Below are 20,556 nucleotides of genomic sequence, written 5' to 3' on the forward strand. Positions count from 1 at the left end.
AAATTGGGATTGCACTAATACTTGGTGTACATCAGTTAAGCATTTGAGAGCCAGACTGCTTAAAAATACTGTAGTGGTGTTCGCTCCTTGGTTGGGTTTTGCTCAGTATCTTTTTAAGCCCTAATGTGTATTGCATAGTAAAATACAGGGAATACGAGCAGGCTGTAGTTCTGGGAAGGTGTTGTCAGAGAGATGGCCGTCTCTGGTGAGACAGTTCCACCTTGTGGAGCTTCTGAGAGAAAGGCTTTTATGGAAGGCTTATGCAAAGACATTTAATTTCTTTGATTTCTTTAAAATCTTCTTTAGAGAAAAACATTTACGGAGAACAATAACAAGAGATAAAAGTGTCCCTAATTTTGACTATCACTTACTGCACCAGGTAAGTGGAAATACTTGCTCAGATTATTCTTCTATTACAGCAAATGTTTGTTTGCTCTGCTGTCACTCTGGGTACATGTAAAAGAAAGTTTACTAGTGGTGATCATTGAATCACAGAGGTTTTGACCTGTTTGCCAAATTGCTCGTTTCATCATTGTTCAAACTTCAGTGGTGCTTCTATGACACCTCTTGAACACTTCTTTCTTTTCAATCTCTTAAACCTCTTACTGCAGGTTTCAACTCTGTCTTCTTTTCTGTGTCCTGTCCACCAAAACCTAGAACTGAAAAGCTCTGCAGCTTCTTGGAACTGTATCTTGCTTTGGCAAGAGAGACATTTTTCAGTAGATTGAAATTGGGGTTTGCTTTGTAAGAGGAGACTGTTTGCAAGGTGACAGCAAACTGCATTTGCATTGGCAGCTGTGACACAAATGTGTGTGATAGATTCAGCTTTGCTTGGGGTGCAGTGACACCCACACCAGCTGCTGGATGCTGCCTTCCCCAGAGCTTGTGCTCTTCCTCCTCCTTGGCACTGGCTGTGACTCTCCTTGCATCTTCTGCTAGGCCATTTCAGAACACTAAATCAACAGAAAAAGGACCTGTCCAAAACAAAACAGTTTTTACCAGGTTAGTCCAGCAGCTGCCCATCGTTAGACTGACACAGCTTGGAAATGCAGACTCTGCACCTCATGTCCTTCTGGAAAATGGAATTCTCTTCCTTTTTTTACAGCCCTTAAAAGGCTGAGTATTTGCCAAAAGCCTTGAGAACACTAAATTAATTCTATAAAGCTGTAATATTTTATTAATTCTTTCTAAATGATAATATTCCACTACTTAACCTGGTATTTACATTTTATAACTGCGGATCACTGAAGGCAGTATGTCATTTCAGTACACAGGTGTCAGAAAACTAATATGTGACCCTGATACAGAGCACTCCAGCCCTGTTCTGTGCTTGTGAGTTCATACAGCTGTGGCTGAACTAATTCATGAGTCCCTACAGCTCTGAATTGTTAGTGGATTTAAATGTTTGTGGATTTAAATAACCTCTGTCTGCAGCTTTTTCAAGACTGTTGCCATTATTTGAGTAAAAAAGTTACTTTTTCCTTTCGTTCGTGTCTTAGAAGATCTGTCATTAGCATGCTTGCATTCTCTTTATTTCTTCTGGTAATTTTAACATTTGCAGAGTGGCCAGTAATCCAGACCAGCCATCCACCCGTACAGCAGAAACAGGAGCAGGTGTGGAAATGGAAGATATGAATAGCTGGAATGACCAGAAAGAGGCACTAAGGGGATGGGGAGGGTGGATGTTGCTTCTCTGACAGGTGACCTCTGGAAGCAGGGAAAACTAGAACTGCCTTTGCCTTCAGCAGTACCTGGGTCACCCTGTCTGTTACTACTGCCACTTTTCTTAATAGTAAAAGAAATGGCTGTGAATTTCAAGTGCATTGAGACTTGCATTACAAATGGTGTTTAGAAGAGCTGGGATGCTGTTGGGATAGTGAGGTGAAAATAAGTTTTGGAATGTCTGTTTCCAGGTCTGGTACTGATGTGTGTGTAGCCTGGGTCAGGCTGGCCTCTTGTTTCTCATATGTAGCCCAAATAGAATTACTCTCTTACAAAGTATGCTATTTTAACCTTGGCTGTGTTCTCAGTGTCATGAAATTCATGTGATAATAATGTTCAAGAAACAGTATATTAATGTTCCTTCTTAAGAAAGCAGATGCTTTAAGGTACCATTTCTCTCTCCTCACAGATGGCTATTAAAAGCTTTGATAAAAGCAAATTAAAATCTGTTGGAATGCTGGAGCAGAGCACAGGTCAGGTGACGGACTCGGGGTGCAGCGGTGAGTTTGTGGAGGATGATGATGACACGGCAGCTCCTCCCCGGAGTAAATTACTGCAGCGCAGACACACGGTCACTGTGCCACTGCCGGCAGAGGGCAGCGACAGCGACAGCGGCTCCTGCCACAGCCCCGGCGGCTCCTGCCACAGCCCCAGCGGCTCCTGCCACAGCCCCGGCGGCTCCTGCCACAGCCCCGGCGGCTCCTGCCACAGCCCCGGCGGCTCCTGCCACAGCCCCAGCGGCTCCTGCCACAGCCCCAGCAGCTCCTGCCGCAGCCCCGGCGGCTCCTGCAGCCCGGCGGCCCCAGCGGTGCCGCAGTCCCCGCACTGGCAGGGCTCGGGTTCAAAGCACTGAAGGGAAGCGCGGAGCTGAAGCCCGGAGCTGAGGAAGTTGTGCTGTGAATTTCCGTGGCCCTTCACTGCGTGTTACTGTCGGTGACATTCACACCCCCAGCTCGGAGCAGGCACAGGCTCTGCAGCACAGCTGGAATGTTCTGGCACCTGGGGCCTGGCTCCTCTGTTTGCGTTGGAGGTGACCACACAGCCAGATCATTGCTGATCTCACTAACAGGGATGGAACGGGGTAAAGACAGCAAAATTACTTTCCTATCATTATTAAAAAGTTCTATGTAACAGTAAACCAAATGAAACACTGTATTGTATTTTTCAGCCACATGCTTTGTTTTAAAAGTGTTTGAATAATTTTTGCATTTTCAGTTTTTATCACTACATTCAGAATTAAATATAAATATATTTATATATATATAAAGATATATTGGATAACAAGGTATTTATTGCCAGAGGTAATTGAAAGTCTCTATTTTTATTGTAATGTTACAACCATTATAGTGTATATTTCTGTATATTTCAGTAGCTGGGCAAACAACAGTCCATAACATCTGCATTACTAATGTGAAGGGATGTAATCCTTGCTAATATCTCAGCAATGCTCCCCGGTACTGGAGCTGCAAGATCAAGTTCTTACAGAGGAGCCAAGATACTGGGGAAAAGTGGAGGGCCCTTGACAAAGCTCAACTTTGGGCCTGCTGTTCACAGCATAATAAAAAAGCAGAAGCAAGCACAAGGTGCTGCTTGTGTTTTATTGTAGCATGCATTTAAGTTGCTTTTCCCCTCCTCTAAAGGAAGTAATGCAAAAATGCACAATTACTCATGATTCTGATCCTGGGCAACATCCACAGACAAAACTGCTCCAGAGCCTGCTCTGGGCTGCTATTAAAGAGGTGAAATTGCCATTGTGAAAGGTACTTCTCCCCCAGTGAGCACTGGCTGCAATAGGCCAAATCCTGCCCCATTCCCAGGGGGATCACTGAGGAACTGGAAGCTGAGGGAACCACCAAGGGGCTGCTTTTAGATCCGAAGTTCATTTTCTACTGTTCAGTTATGGGAGGCCAATCTGTAAATAGCACAAGCCAGGTTTTGCAGTGCAGGATTTTTTTATTCTTGGCTCATCACATCCAGCTTGCATTTTATTTCATGAACTATTTGTATACATAATTCTCTTTCTTTTAACTGTGGTATTAGTAAATTACCTGGCAAAATACAAAGCTGGAAGATAGAGTGCTGGGTTTTTCAGATAACTTTTTAATCTAAGAGGTAAAATGTCAAATGACATTTGAATTTGAGGGTAATGTGTTTATTTTTCTAATAATTTATGAGTTCATCTGATTTTCTGATGTGCCTTGGATTTGTGCCAAATGATGGAAAGAAAAACTAGTAAAAGAACTCTTGAAAATGCTGTTTCCTTTGAGTGCTTTTGTCCAAGCATTGAGTCTATCACAGATTTTCTTGCTTGGTTTTGTAGGCATTTGAAGACTTTACCTTGTGTTTACTCCTGGACTCTCCTTCCTCCTACATTTACAGATAATTTTATCAGGTTGTGTGATTTTAGATTTATGCACAGAGGTGTACAAAATAGAACTGTTAGTGAAACTCTGCATTTTCACATAACCTCCTTTTCTAGCTCTATGTTCAAATTAAAAAAAAAAAAAAGAATGTTCAGCTATTACAAGTCAAAAGCCACAAAAGGAAAGAAGTAAAACAGGTTTTTCCTTCTTGTGACACTATAAAGATGACTCAGAGTAAGTCATTGGTCCTTACCTGTAGCAAGAATAATCTACTATAATCTAGTAGACTATTATAAATCTGATTTCCAAATTACAGAGTGAGAATTTTGCTTGTCTTTTATTGTAGCATGCATTTAACTAAATGAATTATTCTTCAGATTTCTCAACCATATAGATAAGAAAAATCAGTTCACCAAACTTTGACTTCACTCAGTAAGGGTTGTAAGCCTGAAGAAATTTGGCACACTCAGGGTATCACTAAAGCTAAGGCATCCTAATTACAAACACAGAGAAGCAAAATGCAGAGTCTGAAACAAAAGTAACAAATGTTTCATATTTTTAACCACATTCAGACAAGATGAAAAACACACCCACTAGTGCTCACTTGAAACCAGTTTATTCTGTTCCAAAAACAGTGCAGTTGGAATCATACACGATCCTGTTAAATTATGTCAGATAAGGGGGTAGTGGTGGGAGAGTTTATCAGCACATTACAGTATTTATCCTACTGATTTCCATAACCATAGTCTTGAATAAAAGTACAGCACAAGTTCAGTTTCACTTTAAGCATGCAGGAGTTGCAGAGTTTAGGAAAATGGTCTGTCTTTTTTTCCAGGTAAGAAAGTCTCCAGCCATCTGATAAAAGTGGAGGTAGTTGTAAGAATACACGATAGCAGGTGTGTGAACAGTGCTGTGTGTGACACAGTTAACTTGCTTTGTGTGAAAGCCCAGGAACTGACAGGGAACAGTTCTGCTGTTTGCTGGGAACGTTTCTTTACACAGGCTGCCTGACAGGAGTGCCTGACCCAAACACTATTTGGATGCTTTCATTTTTAAATTTCCAGTAAGGCCTTGAGAGCCAGTGGCTGGCTGGGCAGGCATCCTTCAGGGGATCTCCTTTCCAACACTTCTGTGCCAGAGTCTGGACACACTTTAACTCTGAGTGCCTGTGCCCTGTCTCACCTGGCTCCTGTGTTTGCACTCTCCAGTAACAGCAAGTTAAGTGTGTGCAGTGGCTGAAAGCAGAGCTTACAGTGAGGAAGGGGCAACAAAACACTCATGCCAATGAAGCCATGGGGAACCCCACACTGCTCAGGCCTCTTATACTACAAAACTTGAAGTTATAAAATCCCCCTGCTCAGATTTATTTTACAAGTTATTTGTTGGCCTTTTATAATAATAAAAAAAAAAGTCAAGAAGCGTAAACATTTTCAGATCTTGCATTCTGCCTGCTAACAGCATTTTCCAGGCTATTGTTTGGCAGCCTATTAATAGTCATCCTCTTCATCAGAATCCAACACTTTCCTTCTGTTGAACTAGAATGAAATAGATAAAGTGAGAATTGAAGGGTGATGGTGGATGCAGGCTGGCACAAGCCTTTCCCAGTCCATGCACGTGGCAAGGAAGGCCCTGCCTGGCCCAGGGCACAGGACAGAGCTGGCCAGGCTGGCACACACCAGGCTGGCCCCAGACTGCTCTGATGGAACCCAGCAGGGCAGGGCAGGAGGTGCAAACACAAACCTGCACCCTGAACTGTCCCACCGTGCAATTCTGCTGCTCTACTTTATACAGCATTACACTTAGGAAACAAAACTCACCTTCACTGTTGTTTTCTTTTCTGTTTGCTGACTCACTTTTTCAAGAATTTCTATCAAACCTTGTTCTGATACCTAGGAAAATCAAACAAAATGTGGATAAACACACTCTGAGAGTATCAAACTGAATTGCCATTTCCTTCCTACAAAAGATTTTTGATGGAATTATATAGTCTTTGATGGAATTATAATAGGAGCTATTTACAGTTAATTTAACTTGTATCTATTATAAACATTTTTGTAGAGTTAATTGGGTTTAAAAATAAATGTATGTGAGAAAGAATTAGGAAACATACTCACCTTTCCAGCTAGCTGTCCAAATCTTGCCATCTGTATAAGATAATTCTCTACTGCTTTTGCTTTGTCTGGTTTCACAAGTGCTAAATTGCTTACTGCAACAAAAACAGGCTCTGTTCATTTGGGGTTAGAACATTCTCCAGTACCTTCACTAGTAACAAAAAAGTGACACATGTCCCTAGGAAACAATCTTCTTCATGCCAGGGTCATGAAATAAATTTTGAAAAAGCCATTTTCATTTATGCCAGGTACAAGACAGTTACATTTCTTACTTTTAAATATTTGCTCCTCATTAAACAACTTTGACTCTCCATATAATTCCTTCTACTAATTTAAATAAAACCCAAAACATTAACATAATTCAGATACTCATCAGCCTCTCCCTGCTAATCACTGATTAACCAACTGAAAAGCTGCAAGTTTTATCTTCTCAGCAAAAGCAGTATTTTTCTAGTCTGGCCTCTGTACAACACACTTCTGAGGAGTCACTTAGCTGAGTATTTTTTATGAGGAAGTTACTTGGATACTCACATCTTGCACGAGCTGCTTGATCAAGAACTTGAGCTAAAATAGTATTCCTTATCTCTGCTTCTCTGTAAGGGAGAGTGAGGCACACATTGAAAGTGGGATTTCAAACACTGAAATAATGTGCACAGAACAGCAAAGCACAGAAGATTTTTGATTCCTGGAAGTGCTTCTTGAGGTCACTTCAAACCTCCCATTTACATGACAGCTTTTACAGCATTTCCTGTCCTGGGAATGTCCTTTTCTTATGGACATTTCCCATTTCCCATCACTGAATTACACAGCTGGCAACAGCTTCCAAGAAATCAAGGTGGAGTTTCATCCTTACACCTCCTCACTGCTCATGATTACATTTTAAGAGACAAAAGCTGTGCTACCCTTTAGAGCCTGCATTTATCCATGTGGAATTCACTCCGTGGTAGAACAGGCACAAGGAATTGTCCATGCAATTCCAAATCCAACCCAAAGCTCATTTGTGTATTTAGAACTTTCACATGGAGACTTCACTAAGTCTCCACGTATTTACAATATTTGATAGAAGTATCTGCAAAACTGCAGCTTTAGTTTATGAAACTTTAGTTAATACAGGCTTGGACTGTGCAAAGTCAGCTCTTCACACACTTGTTTACAATTTTCCCCTTAGTACAAACACTGAACTGTTCCCCCACTGAGCTTCCAGAAAAATAATTTTGCTTCAGCTTTTTAAGTGGAATAGTATCCCAGAAAAATCAAATCAACTGGGAAAGGCTCTTCCCCCTGCAATACCAGCCAAACCCAACCCAAACTCAGCACTGGCCAAAAGCACAAGTTTGGGAGGAGTTCTGGCAGCCTGCAGGACTTGGATGATAAACTCCTACCAGCCCTGAGGAGCCAAGGTGACAGTGGCAGGGGTGATGCATCCCTGCAGCTCAGGAGGTCACTGAAGTCACACAAGGGCCAAGGGACATGAGCTGCTGCTGCTTCCTCATCACTCCCACCCCAGCAGGGCTCAGGCACTGTGGGCATGGCATGGGAGCCACACCTGCAGCAGATCTTTGATCCATTTCAGTTCCTTTGGGGGTGGTTTTCCCAGCAACAAAACAAATGGTTAAAGATGATGAGATGCAAGACCAACATTCAACGGTCTCATTTATACCTCTGCTTTGCTTCCTGTTGTGATGGATCAGCAGAAGGATCCTGAAGGAGGAGATCAGAGCAAATATCACAACCCAGAATCACTCCACACAGGACAGAAAGTTCAAATATTCCAGCAGTGTTGATGGAAGATAAAGCTGCCTGCTAAACCTGCCTGCCCATGGATGAGATCCTGGAAATGGGAATCTGCTGCCCTAGCACATAAATGTGCCACCCTCTGCTCTCCTCACAGCCAGTCCTGGCAGCAGTGGGTGAGCTGCTCCTGGGGCTGGGGGCAGGGAGAGCCCTCCCATGCTCCAGGGTAACAGGCTGCCCCAGAGCCCAGGAAAGGGACAGAAGCATTACAGAGCCATTGGAGTAAGCTAAGGATAGGTAAAATGAAACAGAACACATTCTCAGCTTGGCAGCTGAAATCCCAGAATCACAGAATCATGGAACATTCTGAGCTGGAAGAACCCACAAGGATCATCAAGTCTAACTCCTGAAACCAATGAAAAGTTAATGAGGGGTGTTCTACAGGAGTTGGTTCCTGCATTAAACACTAATACATATGAAAAACAAAGTGGGGCAAATTTCCAAGTCACTATTACTGGTGACTATTTAGAAACAAGTAACAAAAAACCCTGAACTTTATATGGAATCAACACCTCAGATATTACAGGTAACAATTAAAGTGTGAATGCAGGATGGAAAACTGCACAGACAGGAAATGGGGATGGCTGGAGGTAGAGTTCCTTCACAGGAACAACAAAATTGACATTCATATAAATCCATACATGGATTGTATCAGAGGATGGTGTCCAGCTCCTTCCAGTGGTGCCCAGCAGAGGACAAGGAGCAATGGCCAGAAACTAAAACACAAGTTTCACTTCAACACGAGGAAGAACTTCTTTCCAGGGAGGGTGGCAGAGCACTGGAGCAGCTCCCCAGGGAGGGAGTGGAGTCTCGTCCCTGGAGACATTCCAAACCCACCCGGACACACTCCTGTGTCAGCTGCGCCAGGTGACCCTGCCCTGCTGAGAGCTGGACTGGATGATTTCCAGAAGTTCCTTACAGCCCGAACAATTCTGTGATTCTGTGATTCAGCTCTGAAAACTGACATGGCTGGGAAGGCAATCCATGGAACAGTGAGTGGTCGGGGGCAGGAACGTTCCTATGCCGAACCTCCCGGGGCAGGAGCGGAGGGAGGCGGCGGGGCCGGGGCTGAGCTCGGCGCCGCTTGCAGCCAAAGCTCGGGCACGGCCGGGCCTCCTCCCGCTTCCCCCGGCCACGCACCCGCCCCTGCTCTTCCCCTCCGGCCCCCGAGAGGCGCCGAAAGCGCTGCGGGCGGAGGGGCAGGCGCTGCCTCAGCCCGTGCCGGGCCCTGCCCCGATGCCCCCGTCCCCTCACCCCGTGCTCGGCCCCGATCTCGCCCGTCCCCTCACCCCGTGCTCGGCCCCGATCTCGCCCGTCTCCTCACCCCGTGCTCGGCCCCGATCTCGCCCGTCCCCTCACCCCGTGCTCGGCCCCGATCTCGCCCGTCCCCTCACCCCGTGCTCGGCCCTGATCTCGCCCAGCCGCCGCTGCCGCAGCGCCTCCAGCTCCTCGTCAGCCATGGCTGAGGCCGCCCGCTCCAGGCGCTGCCAATCCACCGCCGAACGCTGTCCCGCCCTGCCGCGCCCTCGCCAGGCGAGGCCAATCCACCGCCTATGCCCGAGCCCCCAGAGCAGGACGGGGTTACTGAACAGGGGACGCAGGGACACGTCCGGGTGTGTTTGGGATGTGTCCAGAGAGGGGGACTCCACACCTCTGTGGCAGCTTTGCCATCCGCAGTGTAAAAAGCTTTTCCTCATATTGATGTGGGATCTGTGTTTTAGATCACCGTATTGCTGGCCTCCACTGAACAGAGCCTGGCCCCATGTCGTATGGACTGATGAGATCCCTCTCACTCTTCCCCACGCTCACGTGTCACAGTCCCTCCTCATCACAAAGATGCTCCAGACTCTTCCTCATCTTTATGGTCTCTGCTGGACCCTCTCCAGCAGCTCCTTGCCTTTCCTGAGTTGCCGGCGGGAGCGGGACGGGGCCAGCACGGAGTGCGCTGTGTGTGAGGGCACAGCGGGACCGGTCCGGAGTGCGCCGTGTGTGAGGGCACAGCGGGACCGGCCCGGAGTGCGCCGTGTGTGAGGGCACAGCGGGACCAGTCTGGAGTGTGCTGTGTGTGAGGGCACAGCGGGACGGGTCTGGAGTGCGCCGTGTGTGAGGGCACAGCGGGACGGGTCCGGAGTGCGCTGAGTGTGAGGGCACAGCAGGACGGCGCCATCCCGGAGTGTGTGAGGGAACAGCGGGACGGGCACGGTCCCGCTGGGCTGCTGGAACACCGAGGCTCTGCCGTGTCCCCTTGTGCCAGTGACTGCTACAAATGTCACCATGGTCTGGTGGCCCGGGGTCTGAGTCTGCCACGGGCCCTCCGATTTCCCCTAAAAAGCAGCCCTGGGGACGCGATTCGGTGGAGCAGCAGGGAATGGCGCTGCCCCCAGCTCTCCTCTGCGTTTCGGGGCTCCCCAAAAGCGCCTCGTTGTGCTGAGCCCCCCGCTCCGCAGCTCGGTCCACAGTCTGCAATGGGGACTAAATCTTGACCTGCAGCCACGGCCCTGTCTCTGGAATCAAATAGAAAAAAAAAACAACCCGCACTCCCCCAAAAAGCTGACAAAGGTACTGGCCTTCATCAGACTAGGTACAAAGACACTTTAAGCGTCAAAACAGCCATGCAACTATTACTGGCACTCTCATTTAATAGCTTCAATCACGTTAAAAAAGGAACTTCCACACCTCAAATTTCAGCCTTTGTTGTTGATTGGTCACACTCTTATTACAGGCTGTAGGTTTTCCATTCGTACTTTAAGATTTAATTTACCTGAAGAAAAACCCCAAAAGCTGCTCTGTAAAGATGAATAAGCCACAGCTCCCTTATCACAGGGAAAATAAATATTTTTTTACCAAATATTTCTGGTCTAGTTTTAAACAGTAACAAAATGTGTCAAGTGCTTACTTCTTTAACAACTTTGGCAGCGAATGCAGAAAAAAATAGCGGAGTGGAGTTAATTTATTTTGGATTTTTCTATGTCGCACAGGAGCCCATCCGTCCTGCCTGAAAGCCTCGCATCCACCCTCGTGTTCTGAGAAGCGTGTTCAGAGCGATTGAAAATCTGGGCTATTTCGGGCTCACGTATTTAGCGGTTCAGAAGGTAGGATTTGGTTTGTCCTTCCCCGTGGGCAGCAGAGGGAGCCCTTGTTCTACACAACAGCAGCGGTGCTCATCGTTAAACCAGAAAACAAAACAAAAAATTGTTTGGGTTATTTTTTGGGGTTTTTTGTTAGGTGTTTTTTGTTCTGTTTTGGTTTTTTTTGTTTTGTTTGTTTGTTTGTTTTGCCGAGCAGTATGTTCTCCCAGATGAAGCTTTAATCTATATCGTACATCTCTGCTGCTGTAAATTCATGCTCCATTATGCCACCATATGCTTGGCCTCGCTCAGAGAAAGCTGCAGTAATCCTAATACTTCATCTCGCTTTATAGACATTTGTGTTGCGGCTTTCACTGCATATTGTTTGCTCACACACTTAAAGGTTATGTCTTAATAAGTTGTTCTGGGTGAGTTTATTAGCAGGGAGCTGGCAGCTGATGAGTTTTTGTGTTTTGAGAAGGTGTCGTAGTTATTGCCAATTACGATGTGAGGCTCAGGGAGCAAAAGAGTTTGTGGTTCATTAAAGAAATCTGGAGGCAACAGTGCTTTAAGTTGTGTGTTGTTTTTGGCTCCTCAGATGCCTGGTTTGTTTTTCAGCTGTTCCCAGGTACAGATCATTTCCTCTGCAAACAGGGCAGCTCTAACTGCAAAAGCATGGAAGGATGGACCAAGGCTTTTCAGAGTCAGTTGAACCATTTATTCTGTTCAGGACCTTTAGTTGTAATGCAGAAATAGTGGATTCCTGAAAATTCTCAACATTTTTGATATATCCACAGAATTCTGTGTGTCATTTATATTGATGAAGGATGATAAACAGAAAAGAGATGCTTTAAAAAGACTGTTTTTTCTACTTTTTAAACTTATACTCTGTATTATTTAGGAATGTCAGCTGTCAAAAATGCTCAGTATGTATTGGTTTGCAAGTAATAATGCCCTATGTGTAGGTTAGTAATTCAGCAGAGTTCTCAGGACTACTTGAGATATGTAAAAATCTCCAGGAGATCACTTTCAATAAGCAGGATCCTTCACAAGTCCTTTGAGACTCAATTTCAAACACTAGAGGGATCAAGAAAAGCTGCTGATTTTCCCCCAGGTTTTAATCACTATAAATGATGTCTTTATTTAAGTAATGCTCACATTGACCTCGTTATCACCCTTGGAATGACACCATATTAGAGTCATAACAGAATGCTTGAAAAACTCATGAACAAAATGTCTCATTCCTCAAGCAATTGTAAATAAAGCAAAATCTTGATGGTTGTGACAGCACTCTGCAAACTCTGGGTTTGGCACTTCTGCTTGGAAGATACACTGGAAATCCTTGCTTGATGAAATCCTTGCTTAGTCATCTCTGGCCTAAATTAAAATTTTAAAATTATTAACAGAAACATTGCTATAAAAATTGGCAGACATTGCAATGTCTTCAAAAAAAAAAACATAGCAAGATTTTTCCACCTTACAGAAGCTGAAGATACTATAAGAAAAGTAATATTAAAAAAAAAGAAAATTGAATTGTATTTGATGAGAAAGAGATTAAGAAAAATTCACAGCAAGAGTAGAAACTACAATCTTCAATAATTAACAGTGGTTTTAAAGCATCTAATTAGTAATTATACAATAACACTGTGCCTGTTCCAAATCCTACTGAAGCCATAGAAGATTTCCCCTTTAATTTCCATTGTCCCATAAACAAACACACCAGTGCAGACAAAGATTATTTACATTGCAACACTCTGAATTATGCCTCAGCACTGGGCTCTAATAAATAAATAAATTTGTCCTGAGAATCATTGTGCCCAGGCTGGATCATGGTTTTACAAAGTGTTGTATGCAATAATAGCAAAATACAGTAGAATGGATTTGGAAATGGAATGATGTCCATGTGTGAAGAGATGTCAGATTGTAGAAGAAAGGAGTGAGAAAAGGAAAAATATTACTCTTTACAGTTACATTTATTTTCAAAGAATAAATAGCAAATGTTTTGTAGGAACATAATCCATATATTGCCATCAGATGTGAGGAGCACATTCAGGTGTTTCCTTATGCTATATATATATATTATATATATTATATATATATATATATATATATATATATATATATATATATATTTAAAGTGGGATACAGAAGCTGTGATTGTATCTTACAGATTTTAGCAGGAACTGAATTGGGGTCTAAGTTCAACCTGCAAACTACTTGAGTTCATGTGTGATTTTTAGTCCACTGAAATAACTATATATATATACATATATATACATATACATACATATACATACATATACATATATATATATATATATTAGTTTGCCATCACTCATGGATTTGCTCTGCTACAAAGGTGTCCATAGTTATTTTAACTTGGCTGAAGCCATTAATGGGATTTTTATTGCTATATAGATATATGCTCTGACATCCTAATTTTTCAGAAACATCTGGTTTGAGGTTTTTGTTGCATTAATAAGAAGTAGAACATGAAAGCCTTTGAATTTTTTGGCTAAAATCTTATACTTCAGGTTGTTAATTCTCCTTTTGTGCATTGTACTTGTCCCATGGGAAGCAGCTGTGTGTAATGAGCTGGAGCACAGCAAAGCAAATGAAACAGGAACTCTGCATTATCAGCACATACATGAAGTGAGAATGGGCTGTGGCTTAAACCAGTTCCTGGTTTTCTTTTGGAATTGTGATATTTTCCTCTGAAAATATTTACTGTATTGCTAAATTTCTATAGGATTAAGCACTTAGTCACTTGTTTGTTCGTTTGGTTAATGAGGAATGTTGACTGTATTGCTTTACTGTCCCTTCTTAAAGACGTTTTTCCCATATTTCAGTTCAGAGTAGGAATTAACTTGAATGGGCCAACTGTAACTGTATTAACAGTTTAGAACCATTGATTCAGCTGAGCAGGTTCAGCACTGCCTATAAGAGATCAGAATTGTCTTTTTTCCTTAGCTCTCCTTGCAGCTGGACATTGCTTGTTCTGAAACACGTTTCCCAGCTCCCCAAAAAATTTGAACTATGGATTACAGGGAGTAGACAATTTAGAAATATCCCTCTAAGTTTAAAGGAGAGCTGTTGCTGTTTCCAGTAGTATTATTTTATTTGATCTAGTACACAGATCTAGTAGTACATAGATACACTAGTAGTACATAGATACACATAGATCTAGTACATAGATATCTAGTACAATTAGATACTCTCAGTTTTAAAGAAGTGTTCATTTAGTAGTTTTAGAACTGTCCCTACATATAGATGTGGAAGTTTACCCTTGTTGTCCAAGAGAATTACTTTTGCTTAAAAAAAAAATCAAAACAATCTGAAATTAACCCTTCCATATTCTGTAAACTACATTAATTTGAAGCATGGCTCTATTAAAAGAGATTACTGTGTAAAAAAGAGATGCACTAAGCCAGCAGTTCTCTCCTGGTAGTAACAGACATGAACTAGTGCTGGCTTTTACTTATTTTTGGAAATGACACAGGTATGAGATGCACTAGATAATTTTTTTCACTGTTAAGTATTTATTGCATTCCAGCTATGAAATTTTGCTGTAGCTTATGGAAAAATGCCTGCTTTAAAAGGTCTGAAACACTATTGGTTTCAATTATTTATTTAGGAGACCATGGAATAAAAGAAGCACATTGATATTGAAATTTCCCACTTTATTTCACTCTTTCTCCTTTTAGCTGCTGTTTCAATGAGATAAAAAGAGAGAGGAATAAATGGAGGGCAGATTGCACAGAAAGCTAGAGGGGGGTGATTGAAAGACTAGAACAGGGAGAGAAAATGTGAGACTGGGGTAAAAAGAAGTGTTTGCTCTTGTTTTCTTTTGTCATTTGCCTTTGCTGAAGTCAAGGTGTGCTGAGAAGGCCTCAGCTGACCTTGCAGAGCTTTGGCTGTTCCACAGTGCTGAGAGCTGTTATGGGAGAGAGGAGTGGAGTCAGACAGAATGGAATATCCTGAGTGTGTTGTGAGAAAAGCAAGGATCTGTTGCCTGAGCCCTGCTTCAGCTGCACTTATTTCCAACAGCACTAAACAAGAGGTAGAATGGCAGCCTTCAACTTTTATCAGTACACATTCATATCAAAGGCTGCTTTTACTGCTCTGCCTAGGGTTAGGGTTAGTTATGAAAACCACAAAGCCCAGAGCCCCAGGCACACTGCAGCTGAAAAAGGCATCTCATGGGGAACAAAAACCTGACACAACATGGCTTCCACCACAGCGTTTTGATTGGAACTGAGCCTTCAAATGAGTGGCCGGCTGGCACCTGAAATTCTGCATTGTGCAGGTGCCTCCCAGAGCCAAGCTGGCACCAGTGCCAGCTCGGGCTGGTTTCACAGTGCCAAGTGGCTCCTGCAATCTGCCATTAGGAACTTGGCCTTGTGAGTTTTGTTTGCCTCCTGGAGTTGGTGGAGGGGGGCCTGTGGCCCGGAGTGGCCGTCTGGCCCCTGAAGTCCCGCATGGCACAGGATGCCTCACAAGCTTGCACCAATGGCAACTCGGGCTGGTTTGTCAGTGCCAAGTGGCTCCTGCAACCTGCCATTAGGAACCTGGACTGGTGAGTTTTGTTTGGCTGGGAAAGAGGCTGGAGTTTGTGTTCAGTTTCCTGTGCTGCTAAGTGCCTGGCTGTCTGCTGGGGTTCTGCAATCCAGGTCACCCCTGCCCCATCCCTCTCTTTCCTCACCCCCACCAATGACTCCCTGCAGCTGCATGTGGGTGCCCAAACAGGGGCTTTGGGGTGACACACAGACATTGCAGGCTGAGGGGCAAAGATGGGGGGCACTTACAGGTGGAGAGCTGACACTGAATGTTAGGGGTGCAATGGATACTGGGTACCAGTAGGGTTAGGGTACAGGTGCCACCCTAATGGTGGGACTGCCCCAGAACCCTCCCAGCAGTTATGCCAATTAATAGGTAGGAATGATGTTTAGAGGCCACAGAGTTACAGGTAAGGGTTGAGCAGTTTTTTAGGTTTTTTTTTTTTAGGTTTTTTCAGGGATTTTAAAGTATATTTTAAGGGGTTTTTTGCAGGAATTTTTTAGGAATTCTCTGGGAATGTTTAGGATCCCTTTAGGGCTTTTTCAGGGCTTTTAAAATAACTTTTAGGGTGTTTAAGGGCTGTCTTACTACTAATTGGAATTGTTAGGGTGTTCTTGGGGCTTTTTTAGGACAACTTAAAAGTTTTTAGGGCTTTTTGAGGACTATTGAGTCCTTTTTTAGGACTAGGGTATTTCTAGGATTTTTGAGGGAATTTTTAAGCTTTTTTAGGGTCTTATCAGGGCATTTGAAAGGTTTTAGGGGTATTCTCAGAGCTCTTTTAGGACTATTTAGAGATTTTTAAAGGTGCTTTGGGGATTTTGGGGGGTGTTTTAGGGGCTTTTAAAAAGCAGGGTATTTTTAGTGTATTCTGAGGCTATTTTTAGGTTTTTGTGGGGTGTTTAGGACACTTTGAAAATGAGGGCTTTTTTAGGGTCCTTTCAGGGTGTGACAGAGACTGAGGGACAGTTTGAGGAGCATTGTGGGGGCTTGAGGGGGGCAGAGGCTGGGAGCTGAGGGAGGAGCAGGGAGAGGGGACAGTGCGTGACACACAGAGCTGCTGAGGGTGGCAGGGGCAGCTGAAGAGTGACACTGAGAAGCTGGGGCTGAGGGACAAAGGAGAGGGACTAAGGGTGACACACAGGAGCTGAGACGGGCCTTGAGGGGCACAGGGGGGGCTTGAGGGTGACAGAGCCTGAGAGCTGGGGGGCAGAGGGAGGGCTTGAGGGCTGGGCAGTGCACTGGAGATCAGGGCTACAGGGTACAGCTTAGGAGGCAGGCTAGGGTACAGGTGCAGCACCCCCCAGCCCAGCCAGCCCCCCTAAGAACAGCCTTTTCACCAACAGCAGCACAACACAGCAACCCTGACAGTGACACCAGACTGGAACCCACCCAATGAGACAGGACAGCAACCCTCACACCAGGACAATGACAAAACTCTCAGAGCACATCAAGATCCATTGCAAAAAGGTAGGGAAGACATCAGAGGGTGAGAGAAACAGGTGGGGTGTGGAGGCTGGGCAGGTTTTTTTCAGGATTTTTCTACAGCTTCAAGGATATATAGGGGATTCTTGAAGGCTTCTTAGGACATTTTTGGCTTAGCCTTAGCCTAAGGCAGCGTTTACTGCCTAGGGTTACACCTAGGGTTAAGGTTTTGTAAACCACAAAGCCCAGAGCTCCAGGCACACTGCAGCTGCAAAAGGCATCCCAAGGGGAGCACAGAACAGCCAAAAGATCTTCCTCCATGGCTTTCTTGTTTTAACAGTCCTAGACCACAAGAGTGAGGAAGCTTTCACAGAGGCATCATGCCTCACTGATTCCTTGGCTGTACAAACAATATTTTCTCTGTATCCCCTTTACAGCAGCCATAAGCTTTAGCTCCTAAATTTTCAGCATTAATATGCTTGAGTATTTTTAACATGTAAGTGCACAAAATAGACATTAGATAAATCAGAACATTTGCTTAGGTTTGTGTCACTGTTGCACTTCTTGAATTTTCAAAGATGAAGGTGAGATAATTACTTGAAAGGTGGTTTCTCCCCTTGTTGGTAATATATTAGTCTTTATCACTGAGTAAACCAGAATATTTCTTACAATAACTGTTCTGATTGCCACCCTTGTAATTGTGATGTACTGTATAAGATACCTCAAATGAACCAGACACCAGGACATTGTACTGTCACAGTGTTTGGAGTTATGTATACAAATGTTATTTTCAAAGGATTGTTTACAGAAACCTCTTGTATGTACCTTTCTGTTAAATGTGCTGATGTGTAATACTTTACAGTTTGCTTCCTCCTGCCGGGGACCAAACCCCTCTCAAGCCCAGGCAGTCTCTGTGGAGGAGGGTTGCACTGGACACTGGATCTGGGTCAGTCCATCTGTGGCTTTCAGAGCTGCTGCCCTTGGCAGATGTGGGCTCTCTGATTTTGCAGCAGTTATCTGCTCCAGACCCTGGGAGCCTTCACATCCCACAGGGCTGCAGTCCAGTGATGTCCTCCCAGAACTGGGCAATCTGGAATGCCAGGTTCTCAGCAGCCCTTTAGGCCAGATGCTGAGCAGCTCACAATAAGCCTGCCTGGCTTCTGCTGAAAGCTGGGCAGAATGGAATCAGATGCATTTTCTTTGCCAAATCTGCACATTCTGACCATGTAATTTGTTCTTCTGATATGTTTTGCTGAGTCAAAAATAATTTGGGTTTCACACATAGAGAAACATGATGACCAAAACAAAAGATAGTGAAGTAGTGGAGAATTACACTTGTGAATAAGAAAGAGAAGCAAGAATGAATGGGTTCTTTATGGTTATTGCAAGATACAAATAATTGAAAAAAATCAGAACAAGATTTACTAAAATTTAGTGTTTGGCATATGCATTTGTTGTATTTTATGTGTTGAATGTGAAAACAGCAGTCTGCTTCTCACAGACATTTTGTTAAGGCAGTATGGGGATGGAACAGAGTCTTGAGAAAAATGAGCATTTAGAGAATAGGATAAAGTCATGCAAAAATCATTATTTTTAAAAATGTTTTAAAATATTTTTTCTGTGTTAGTCACAAGTCAAAAAAACTTTATCATGTGCAGACTTAGGGGCTTAAGAAAAGCTTTTCTGTAAAGGTTTTCAAACTGTTTAGGGACATTATTAATGATGTGCTTCTACTGGTAAGCAGAAAGGCACCAGCCAGGGAAAGCAGAGAATACCTTTAGAGTGTGATTAGAGTGACAATTGATTGTGGCTGTCTTGTCAGATTTCAACACACCTCAGGTTTCCCTTCTTGCTGTGGTGGTACAGCTGATTTAATGTCATTATAAGTCATGTAGGAGGTGTTTCCAGCTGTATATGTATGCTATTGTAATTAAAACATTTGCTCTAACCTTGGACTTGTACATAGCACACCATGCTAACAGCAGAAAGGGTCTTCCAGCTGGTTGAAATAAACTGGAAAGTAATTGTTATAAAATAATGAAAGATACTGAAAAAGTCACTAGCTTTTCCCTTTTGGAGGAAGAATTCTGCTTTTAGCATGACAGAAGGTGTTTCTTGCACTTATTTCAGCACTAGATTGCAAGAAAAATTCGTGACTTATAGACAGAAAGCTGCATAAAGAACTAGCAAGGATTACACAACAACAGCTGCACTTCTGAATAATTTAGGTTTAATTTGCAAAATTATATAGGAAAGGATTAGGGCTTGTACTTGCATTTGGGAAAATGGAGCTACAAGTGTTGCTATGAAAAGTGGCAATGTACAAAGCATCTCAAATTGCACAGGGGCTGTTGTGTCACTCTGGGCTGGCTCCTGCAGACCTGCTTGCCAGGACACTTGTGGAATCCTGCCTGGGGAGTAAATAGTGCAGGAAGAGCTTCCTTTGGCTGCTATGCAGCAGAGCAGAGCCCTTCCTGAGGGTTTAAACTTGTGCTTGAGAGGAATATATGGCAGGTGCACCTGGTGCCACACACAACATCTTGCTCCAGAGGGGTCAATTAATTCTGTTAGGATTATATATTTACAGTTATTTATAGTAAAAGATCTTAGGGGACTTCCAGCCCCTTTCTTCTCCAGGAAAGCCAGCTATTGAGTATGTGGCAGTCAAGAGCACTCACTGCTTCAGGCATATTCTCCTTTTGATCAAAAGCAAAGTTGATTGTCCCACTTTTCCCAAAGCCATCCAGCTCTTCAGCTACAAGGTATATGTAACCCAGGGAGAATGTCTTGTTCTTCTCTCCTGCCTCAATATTGACACTGCAGTCCCAGAAGGTTAAGGCAAGGTTTTCCTCAGAATGTTTCCTGCTCATATTTCAGAGGAATTTTGATTTGTAAACTGCAAATTCTCCATCAAATGCTTGTCATGATGTTTCTGTAAAAAAATTATGTTTATATATAAATCACTAACACGAATTCATAACATTGACAGAGTTTATGATTTTGTCTTGGCTTTGCCATCACCTGGTCACATAGATGAACCTCAGTAAGCAGCAGGTTGGTTTTGCCTGATGCTGTGTGTGACCAGGAGAGATCTGTGGTCATGTGAAATCTCTGGAAATGATGCTCACCTGCACTCCAGGCTTGCAAGAATCTGCAGCCCCTGAGCCTGGGCAGGAGGTTTACTCTCAGGTATGTAGGTGTACCCTGAGGGTTGTAAATCCTGAATTTTACAGAGAGAAAAGAGGGAAACTTCAAGTTACTGTAATAAAAGATGCACACAGGTAATTCAAGGCAGGACCAAAACATTTCTTGCTTTAATGCAAAAACTGGTGCATTTTGACAAATCCAAATTTAGAAATAACAGAAATAAAAGATTTTGTAAATGGGAGGATGGTCTGGAACATTGAGAGAACCTGATGGGACTGCAGAGAGTGCTGTTCAGCAGTCAGGGAAAGGAAGCAAATGATATGTGAATGATGTATTCTAGATCTCAACAGACTTGTGAAGTAGAAGACCTGA

At 43.5% G+C, this 20,556-nt stretch overlaps 2 protein-coding genes across 3 annotated transcripts in view; one reads left to right on the top strand and one right to left on the bottom strand.

Annotated features, from left to right (window-relative positions):
- The window catches only part of ANKRD27 (ankyrin repeat domain 27), a 55,563-nt gene extending 51,590 nt beyond the window's left edge, over window positions 1–3,973 (top strand). For both annotated transcript variants that reach the window (XM_059481168.1, XM_059481167.1), the window contains exons 28-29: window positions 307–379; window positions 2,132–3,973. In XM_059481168.1, coding sequence (XP_059337151.1) covers window positions 307–379; window positions 2,132–2,575 — 517 coding nt within the window. In that variant the 3' untranslated portion in view covers window positions 2,576–3,973. The remainder of the gene's footprint in view (window positions 1–306; window positions 380–2,131) is intronic.
- A 712-nt stretch (window positions 3,974–4,685) lies between these two features.
- Window positions 4,686–9,481, bottom strand: PDCD5 (programmed cell death 5). Its single transcript, XM_059481694.1, has 6 exons — window positions 9,385–9,481; window positions 7,857–7,897; window positions 6,728–6,789; window positions 6,200–6,291; window positions 5,903–5,974; window positions 4,686–5,620 (listed from the first exon to the last, which is right to left on the bottom strand). The coding sequence occupies exons 1-6, from the start codon at window positions 9,448–9,450 to the stop codon at window positions 5,573–5,575; spliced, it is 381 nt and encodes a 126-aa protein (XP_059337677.1). The 5' UTR covers window positions 9,451–9,481; the 3' UTR covers window positions 4,686–5,572.
- Between the last annotated feature and the right edge of the window lie 11,075 nt (window positions 9,482–20,556).

This window comes from Ammospiza nelsoni, chromosome 13, assembly GCF_027579445.1.
Source record: "Ammospiza nelsoni isolate bAmmNel1 chromosome 13, bAmmNel1.pri, whole genome shotgun sequence".
In the NCBI taxonomy this organism is placed as follows: domain Eukaryota; kingdom Metazoa; phylum Chordata; class Aves; order Passeriformes; family Passerellidae; genus Ammospiza; species Ammospiza nelsoni.